This window comes from Vipera berus (assembly GCF_964194415.1).
Source record: "Vipera berus genome assembly, chromosome: 7".
Classification (NCBI taxonomy): Eukaryota; Metazoa; Chordata; class Lepidosauria; order Squamata; family Viperidae; genus Vipera; species Vipera berus.
In genome coordinates this window covers 76,936,590-76,945,986 of record NC_138209.1, presented here as the reverse complement: position 1 = coordinate 76,945,986, position 9,397 = coordinate 76,936,590, and the positions used below count along the sequence as shown (strand labels likewise).

Sequence of the window (9,397 nt, the reverse complement as noted above, 5' to 3'; positions counted from 1 at the left end):
CGATACCTCTAATTGCAGGAGTTTCCCTTGCTCTTCTTTTGCCAGCTCTTCTTCAGTTTTCATCCTGTCCGAGGGCTGCGTCTTCATTTCAAATCCGAGCTCTCTAACCAGCACGTCGTATTCATCCGGCTGCAATATATATGTAGATACATGTCAACAAATGCACAATAATGGTAGTTCTTGGGTGGCATTGTCAAATAGAAAGAACTTTGGTAAGTAGAAAATCAAAATAAACTCTGCAATTCATTCATGCAAAGCGTCTTTATTTCGTGATAAAACATGGCGAGCGTTTGATCCTAGCAATACATTTAGTATTTCCCCCCCCCCCATTTCGACACTTTAGAAATATACGAAGAAGGGCTACGGGACTTGAGTTTGGCTAGTCCAGGGGTAGGCAACCTCGGCTCTTTTATGACTCATGGATTTCAACTCCCAGAATATGAGTCATAAAAGAGCCGAGGTTGCCTACCCCTGGGCTAGCCTAAAGAAGAGAATAAGGGAGACAGGATAGCAGTGTTCCAGTATCTTGAGGAGCTGTCACAAAGAAGAGGGGGTCATGTTATTCTCCAAAGCACCAGAGGGAAGGACGAGAAACGACGTTTGGGAACTGATCCAAGGAGAGAAGCAACCTGGAATTAAGGAGAAACTTCCTGACAGTGAGGACAATCAACCAGTGGAACAGCTTTGCCTCCAGAAATCATGGGCGCTCCATCAATGGAGGTCTTCAAGAAGAGACTAGACAATCACCTGTCTGAGACGGTATAGGTTCTCCTGCTTCAGCAGGGGGCTGGACTAGAAGACCTCCATGGTCCCTTCCAGCTTCTATTCCATTCTAAAGAGTGACCCGATGCCAACTTTGGGAGATGTATTGTAGATTTTGGGGTCCCTCTCACAGTTACTGTTTTTGAGCCGAGAAAGAGAAACATCTATTTCAGTCTCTGTACATTCGATCAAAACAACAAAAACAAAACCCCACACAAGCTTCCTGACAGTTAGAACAAGTAACCAGTAGAACTCCTTGCCTCCAGAAGATGGGGGTGCTCCAACACTGGAGGTTTTTAAGAAGAGACTGGACAGCCATTTGTATGAAATGGTATAGGGTTTCCTGCCTGAACAGGGGGTTGGACTAGATGACCTCCAAGGTCCCTTCCAACTTCTTCTTCTTCTTTCTTCTTCTTCTTCTTCTTTCTTCTTCTTCTTCTTCTTCTTCTTATTATTATTATTATTATTATTATTAATCTCCCGATTAATAGCTATTCCGCAAATAATCGGAAAACAGAAAGCAGAGCAAAGCAAGATGACGTCATTACCTAGAGATCAGAAATGACCCGTGTACATAACTTGACATAAAAGCAACAATTGCAAGAAGAACACAGGATTGTTTTTATAAAACAGAACAACTTCTAAGAGTCTTTCCACAAAGGAAGTTCGTGGCCGCTGAAGACGGTGAAGGGATGGCTCAGCTCCTCCGGGACGTTGAGCAAAAAGCACATTTACTCGCCAACAGCTTTGCTCCTAAAATAGGGGGAACACAGATTAAACGAGCTCACCTTGGGTTTTTCCTGAAGTTGACTTTGAGGCTCTGACTTGGACGTCCGCTGCAACAAGAGGCCTTGGATCTCTTTCCAATCGCTGTTCAGCTTGTCTGTCAGCTCCAGGGTGCTTTCCCTCTGTGCCTGTCGCTCTCTCTTTAAAAAAGAGAAAGCGGGGTGGGGATGGATAATAATATTATTGCCATCCTGTACAATTGGTGCCTAATGTGAATGCTTTTTTTTAAAAAAAAAAATTCAAACGAGAAGTAAAAGTAGAGAATTCAAAAGGAAACAATTGAAAATATGTATGGAAATAAATTATCTCTAAGGGAGGCGGTGGCTCAGTGGGTTAGGACGCTGAGCTTGTCGATCAGAAGGTCGGCAGTTTGGCGGGTCGAATCCCGAGTGCCGCGTAGCAGAGTGAGCGCCTGTTACTCGTCCCAGCTTCTGCCAACCTAGCAGTTCGAAAGCACGTAAAAATGCAAGTAGGAAAACAGGGACCACTCCGGTGGGAAGGTAACAGCGTTCCGTGCGCCTTTGGCGTCTAGTCATGCCGGCCACATGACCACGGAGACGTCCTCGGACAAGCGCTGGATCTTCGGCTTTGAAACGGAGATGAGCACCGGCCCCTGGAGTCGGAAACGACTAGCACGCATGTGCGGGGGAAACTTTACCTTAAATTATCTCTATATCATTTCACCACAAAACCTGCTAGAAATCAACACACCCTACCTGATACAAGACTTAAGAGATAACTGTAGCTAATTATGGCATTTATATCAATTCCTTTTGTCCCATCAAAGCACATGCCTTTGAAAAAAAACACCGGCCGCAAACAGCAAGATTCGGTTTCTTCTGATCGACGAAAGAGAAAATGAATTTCTAAGACCTTAGTTGAACAATGCACTGTGTGAATTTTTTTTTAAAAAAAATAATAGTTCATTGGTTTACATAAGCCTGCGCATTGCTTACTCCACCATAGCACGCAGTAGAAAAATAGAGTGTTAAAGCGATATGACGATGCAATAATTTTATCCGACTCCATAGATATTAAAGCCTTCCGCGACAGTGATGAACACACATGTCAAAGCAGCTGCTAAGCTCAGTAATTCCATGCAGGGGAATTATACCTTTCAGCTTTATAGAAGAAGGATGTACCAATTTCAGTTTCAGAGAGTTTCAAGTTTCGGGTGGTTTACCTTTTCCAATTTGGATTTTGCTATCAGCTCTTCAACGAGTTCCTTCCGCGACTTGGGACTTTTACCCTCTTCGTTCGGCTGTTCTGTGGGTTTTTTCTTAGCAAGGAGGCCTCCGAAATGAGAAGCAGTTAATTCCTCTGGGAACGCAAAGAGGCTGAATTGAGCAGGATGTAAATAAATACTGAGCACTCAGCACATTAATATCCCTGAAGGCATTTTGGTGTTGCTTTAGAACAGACATGTCAAACACAAGGCCCAGGGGCCGGATTCGGCCCGCGAAGTGGTTTCATGCGGCCCGCGAAGCCATCCTGGAAACAGTGAGGGAACGGCCCCCACTGCCTTGGCCCTGGCTCAGAGACCCTCCTTCTGCCAGAGACCCTCAGATCTGTCCCACTCCTGCCCAGGCCCCCATAGGCACCCTTGATGCAAAGGATGTAGAGCTGGCCACGCCCACCCACTAGGCCGTACGCACTCTAGCCACGCCCACCCAGTAGGCCACGCCCACCCTGGTTATACCCACCCGGCCCCTTGAGGGCAACCACAATGCTGATGCGGCCCTCAATGAAACTGAGTTTGACACCCCTGCTTTAGAACATCCTAGAACAGTGATGGCCAACCTTTTAGAGACTGAGTGCCCAAACTGCAACCCAAAACCCACTTACGTATCATTGGGTGCCGGGTGGGTGTGGCCTATTGGGTGGGCGTGGTGAATTGGGTGGGCATGGCCAGATGAGTCCATGTGGCCCATTGGGTGGGCGTGGCTGCAGTGGTAACAGCAGACTGGTTGGGACTAAAAAGTTCAATCAATCAATTCCAACTTTGCGAGATTTTTTTTTCCCCGCGAAAAGTTGAAATTGATTGATTGAACCTGTGTTTTTTTTTGCACACGGCGGCGGAGGCCTAAAGCGAAAAGGTTTTATAAAACCCAGCTGAAGGCCTAGGACTGGGGCGACGGTGCGCATGCCCACAGAGAGGGCTCTGTGTGCCACCTGTGGCACGCCTGCCATAGGTTTCGCCACCACGGTCCTAGAAAAAAGCATCGTGAATCATTTACTAGAGCAAACCTGAAGGAGAGAGTGACTAAGCGTGAGGGAGAGCAGGGTTGGCAAGATCAGACTGAAATGACGCTGATTACTGGAAGTTTTGAAAAGTACCGATTTATAAATTAAACAGAATTCGAATACGTCACATACGTTAACTCTTCTGCAACGTGCTACTGGCACTTCAAAATTTCATTTACACTATACGAGAGTTGCTAGAGATCTTATCAAATCACAGTTGCGTGCTATAGAACGAAGAGCATTTATTTTTTTCCCCACCTGATAACATTCCTTTCTCTTCCGTATCACTGTCGCTATCAACAACGTCGTTAAGTTTCTCAATGTCTGCCAGAGAATGGCCATAGTGAGTCAAGTCTTCTTCTTCATTGAGATTGTATACATTTTTCTTTTCAAACGTTTTCTGCAACACAAGCAAACATTTTGAACAAGGGGGGTGCTAGTTAAGACTGGAAAGGTTCCTCTCTATCAAGCTTCTGAGAAATTTGTTTTCATCGCAACTTTGAATTTCCTTGGAACTAGGGGCCAGCTGTACCAACAGGCTGAAAAACAGCTTTTATCCATGGGCTGTTAGGCTTTTGAATGGGATATAATCTCTGTGAACTTTTGCAGAATTGACTTGGGAGGCCGGTGTGTGGTGTAGTTGGTTCACATGGTGTGGTAGGATGGAGGGTTTGTTGTCACTGTGTGTTGGGGGGAGGGAGCACGGGGGGGAGGCTCAGCTAATCTCAATGTACACATGTTGTACTTTGACAATAAAGGTTTATTATTATTATATTGAGGGATTCACTGTCTCCGAAACCCTTACATTATGTCCACTAATGGAGACATTTTCAAATTCTAACACGTTTGGACTGCTGATTCCACATTAAACACTGTTCAAATCCACGGGGGGGGGGGGGAAATACGCAAATAAAAATAAAAGCTCTGGGGGTTTTCTGGAAATCTCTTTCTTTCTGCTGGTTTCTGGACTTTAACAGAAACAGTATAACAGAGATGGAAGGGACCTTGACGGTCTTCTAGTCCAACCCCCTGGTCAAGCAGGAGACCCTAGGCCAGGGGTAGGCAACCTCGGCTCTTTCATGACTCATGGACTTCAACTCCCAGAATTCCTGAGCCAGCATAGCTGGCTCAGGAATTCTGGGAGTTGAAGTCCATGAGTCATAAAAGAGCCGAGGTTGCCTACCCCTGCCCTAGGCCATTTCTGTCCATTCTGTTCTTTAAAAGCCTCCGGTGATGGAGCACCCACAGCTTCTGGAGGCAAGGACATTTCTCCTTAGTTCTATCTTGCCTCCCTTTGATTAGTTTCCATCCATTGCTTCTTGTCCTGCCTTCAGGCGCTTTGGATAATAGCTTGGCTCCCTCTTCTTTGGGGCAGCCCCTGAGATATTGGAAGGCTGCTATCATGTCCCCCCTCATCCTTCCTTTTCCTTAAACTAGACAGACCCAGTTCCAGCAACTGTTCCATCATCCAGTTTAGCTTTGTGAGAGGAAAAATTATATGTTAAATGTTTCCCTATATTTGGCTTAACACTAATTTATGGAGAGCAAATGCCGGAGGGCTTGTCGATTCAACTTAGGCCTTATGCCTGTCATAAAAGCACTGAGCCAAAGTCCACGCTATGGTGTATTTCATGATTCAGAGAAAACATTTATAATTTGCCCTGTCGCTGTAACTTACTGAATATGAATTTGCAAGCTGGCTTGTTTCGTTTCCATATTTAGAGCACGAAACCTGAGTGCCTGGGATTTGAGGAAGTGAAATTGTGGGAATCGAGGAACGGATTTTGCGGTGGAGCATTTGACAAGTGTTGTGGAAAGATGAGTTTGTATCAGATTCAGTTACTGTTAAAATTTCAGAAGTCATGTGTTGGTTTTCAGGTGTAAAAGGATGGCGCAGAGAGACGCTCGGGGCCATGCAGGCACTAGCCATCACTCTTTTGACTGCTTTAGTTTATGGTCCTCATTGTAACGAGTAATGGAAATATTGTCTGTTCTAAATTTCAATAAAACCTCTGAACTCTAAACTGGAAGAGAATGGTGTGCTGTCTCTTGCCTTTAATGAATTTTTTCCCGACAGCTTCAAATTTATCACCTTCGTTGCTCTTCTTGGCACTCTTTTTAGGGCCTCAGCATCTTTTTTTGTATCGTAGTGACCAGAATGGGGTGCAATATTGCAAGTGTGGTTTCACTTCTTAAAATTGTCAATGCAGCCTAGGACTGTACTGATCTTTCTGGCAGCTGCACCACACTGCAGGCTCGTGTTTAAGGGGTGATCTACTTGGAAACCGAGATCCCAGGTACCACCCACAGCAGAGGTCCCCAACCTTTTGGGCACCAGGGACCGGTTCCGTGGAGAGAGGTTTTTCCGTGGACCGGAGGGTATGTGGTTTTGTGTGCTACCTGCATCTTGCGGATGGGGCTTTGCTTGTTTGTGCAGACTGGTTGCTGGCATGCCGTGGCCCGTTACCGCTCCACGGACCAGGGGTTGGGAACCCATGACCTACAGCACGGGTGTCAAACTCCCCGTGTCACGTGACGTGTCATGACATATCGCAACTTTTTTGACACTGCTGGAGCTAGGGTGGGTGCAGCGTTCGCACGATGCAACCGGCTCGCGGGCCAGCACTTTCATGCCCCTGCCCTACAAACAGTCCTTGATTTACAACAGTTCATTTAGCGACCGTTCAAAGTTACAAGGGCGGTGAGAAAAAGGGACGTACGACCGTTTTTTTCACACCTGCAACCTTTGCAGCATCCCCACGACCATGTGATCAAAACTCAGACGCTCCACAATTGGTTCATACGTACAACCGTTGCCATGTCCTTGTGTGTGTGTGTGTGTGTGAGAGAGAGAGACGTGATCCCCTTTTGCGACCTTCCCATGAGCGAAATCAATGTGGGGGGGGGAGCGATTCCCTTCACAACCGTAGTGCTGAATTATCAACTGCGGCGATTCACTTTGTGGCCAGAAAGGTCGTAAAGTGGAGGGAGAGAATCTCACTTAACAAAGACCTCGCTTGGGCTCCGTTGTGGTCGTAACTCGAGGACTACCTTGTGTCCTATCTACTCCTTCGGCATTTGGAGCCATCTTCTCGCCCAGGAAGGAAGCGCTGGGCCGAGGCGGCGGGGCTTTCCTCGCCCAACCCACCACCCAGTAAATTTAGGCCGTTACCTGCCGCTCCAAAGCGAACCTCCGCGCCGCCTTCTCCTCGGCGCTCATCCCGCCGTCGTACTCGCCGAAGCGCCGGTCCCGGAAGACGCCGCGCTTCTCCCGCTGCTGGAACTCCTTCTGCAGGGTCCGCTGGCGCTGAGACGGGGGGAAAAGAGACGAGACAAAGTCGGGCCGGGTTCCCCCGAGATCATCCAGACCGACCCCGCCCGCCCCGCCCGCCCGGCCGCCGCTCACCTTCGCGTGGGCCCGGGAGCGCGCCACGCCCGGCAGCCCCACCGCGTGCCGGGGCCGGCGCCCCAAGACGGGGAACTTCTCCCGGTTGGTCTTCACCTCGAAGGGGCTCTTCGAGCCGCTCGCCGCTCCCCGCCCGGCCATCTTGCTTCGTCGCGCCGGACGCCTGGCGATGACGTCGCCGGCCGGCAGCAAAAGGAGGAAAACGAGCGCGCCGCGCCGTCTGGGCTCGGTGGCGCTCGGCGCCCTGTGATGACGTCGCAGGAGGCGCGGGGGGGGGGGAGAGAGAGAGAGAGAGAGGGACAGAGGCGAAGTCTTGGGGCCGAGAGGCTCCGCCCAGGTCTCCGCCCCGAAGGCGGGGCTGCCGGGCAGGGCCGGCGGCCTTGCGCCTGGGGGCGGTGCCGGGGGCGGGGCCGGCGTAGGAAGCGCCCCGCCCCCTCGCCGCGCTCCGCCATGGCCGCCATGGAGAAGCTGATGCGGGCCTTCGAGGCGCTGCGCTCCTTCCAGCAGCCGCCGCCGCCGCCGCCGAGCCCCGCCGCCCCCGAGGAGCCGCCCGCCCGCCCGTGAGTGGGGTTGGGGGCCGGAGACGCGACCCTGCCGGGACTGGCAAATGAGGAGGGGGTCCCGGGAAGAGCCCCCCACCCGTCTCCCCCTCCCCCGCCTCTTTCCCAGAAACCCCGCGGGTCCCAGGCGGGGCTAAGGCAGGGAGGAGGGGGCTCAGGCGGGGGCCAGGAAAAGCCCCCCCCGCCAGGACAGGCTGAGCTCCCTGGGAGGGGGGTCTTCGGCCCCTGAGACCCTTGGCTGGGTCCGGCTACAGGCAGTCCTCGACTTACGGCCAGCCTTTCTGTTGCTAAGCGGGGCGGGGGTCCTGGGGAAGAGTCCCCCCCCCGCCCAGCCAGGACGCACCGTTCTTCCCCCTTTGCCTCTGGCCCCAAAACCTGGGGGTCCCATGTGGTCAGGGGGAGCTGACCCCTTGCCCTTCCCCGTCCCCCCTAAGCGGGGCTAAATCCCACCAGGACAGGCTGAGCTCCCTGGGAGGGGGGTCTGAGACCCTTGGCTGGGTCCGGCTACAGGCAGTCCTCGACTTACGGCCAGCCTTTCTGTTGCTAAGCGGGGCGGGGGTCCTGGTGAAGAGTCCCCCGCCCAGCCAGGGCGGACCGTTCTTTGCCTCTGGCCCCAAAACCTGGGGGTCCTGGGTGATCAGGGGAAGCTGGCCCCTTGCCCTTCGCCATCTCCCCTAAGCGGAGCTAAATCCCTCCAGGAGGAAGGGCGGGCAGGAAGACCTCTCCTCAGTTTTCCCCCAACCCCCCCGCCAGGACAGGCTGAGCTCCCTGGGAGGGGGGTCTTTGGCCCCTGAGACCCTTGGCTGGGTCCGGCTACAGGCAGTCCTCGACTTACGGCCAGCCTTTCTGTTGCTAAGCGGGGAGGGGGTCCTGGGGAAGAGCCCCCCCCGCCCAGCTAGGGCGGACCGTTCTTCCCCCTTTGCCCTTGGCCCCAAAACCTGGGGGTCCCGGGTGGTCAGGGGGAGCTGACCCCTTGCCCTTCCCCGTCCCCCCTAAGCGGGGCTAAATCCCGCCAGGACAGGCTGAGCTCCCTGGGAGGGGGGTCTTCGGCCCCTGAGACCCTTGGCTGGGTCCGGCTACAGGCAGTCCGCGACTTACGGCCAGCTTTTCTGTTGCTAAGCGGGGCAGGGGTCCTGGGGAAGAGCCCCCCCGCCCAGTCAGGACACACCGTTCTTCCCCCTTTGCCTCTGGCCCCAAAACCTGGGGGTCCCGGGTGGTCAGGGGAAGCCGGCCCCTTGCCCTTCCCCGTCCCCTCTAAGCAGGGCTAAATCCCCCCAGGAGGAGGGGCGGGCAGGAAGACCTCCCCTCGGGTTGCCCCCAATCCCCCCCCCTGCCAGGACAGGCTGATCTCCCTGGGGGGGGTCTTCGGCCCCTGAGACCCTTGGCTGGGTCCGGCTACAGGCAGTCCTCGACTTACGGCCAGCTTTTCTGTTGCTAAGCGGGGCGGGGGTCCTGGTGAAGAGTCCCCCCGCCCAGCCAGGACGCACCGTTCTTCCCCCTTTGCCTCTGGCCCCCAAACCTGGGGGTCCTGGGTGGTCAGGGGGAGCCGACCTCTTCCCCTTCCGCGTCCCCCCCTAAGCGGGGCTAAATCCCCCCAGGAGGAGGGGCGGGCAGGAAGACCTCCCCTCGGGTTTCCCCC

At 52.8% G+C, this 9,397-nt stretch overlaps 2 protein-coding genes across 2 annotated transcripts in view; one reads left to right on the top strand and one right to left on the bottom strand.

The window, feature by feature from the left end:
* NOP14 (NOP14 nucleolar protein) overlaps nt 1–7,369 on the bottom strand; it is a 25,679-nt gene extending 18,310 nt beyond the window's left edge. Inside the window, exons 1-6 of the mRNA XM_081332896.1 lie at nt 7,199–7,369; nt 6,965–7,099; nt 4,051–4,192; nt 2,732–2,868; nt 1,551–1,688; nt 7–129 (exon numbers count right to left, since the gene is read on the bottom strand). Of these exons, the coding sequence (XP_081189022.1) occupies nt 7–129; nt 1,551–1,688; nt 2,732–2,868; nt 4,051–4,192; nt 6,965–7,099; nt 7,199–7,339 (816 nt within the window). The 5' untranslated portion in view covers nt 7,340–7,369. The remainder of the gene's footprint in view (nt 1–6; nt 130–1,550; nt 1,689–2,731; nt 2,869–4,050; nt 4,193–6,964; nt 7,100–7,198) is intronic.
* Nucleotides 7,370–7,563: 194 nt separating this feature from the next.
* Nucleotides 7,564–9,397, top strand: part of HTT (huntingtin) — a 118,946-nt gene continuing 117,112 nt past the window's right edge. The window contains exon 1 of the mRNA XM_081332918.1: nt 7,564–7,758. Coding sequence (XP_081189044.1) covers nt 7,649–7,758 — 110 coding nt within the window. The 5' untranslated portion in view covers nt 7,564–7,648. The remainder of the gene's footprint in view (nt 7,759–9,397) is intronic.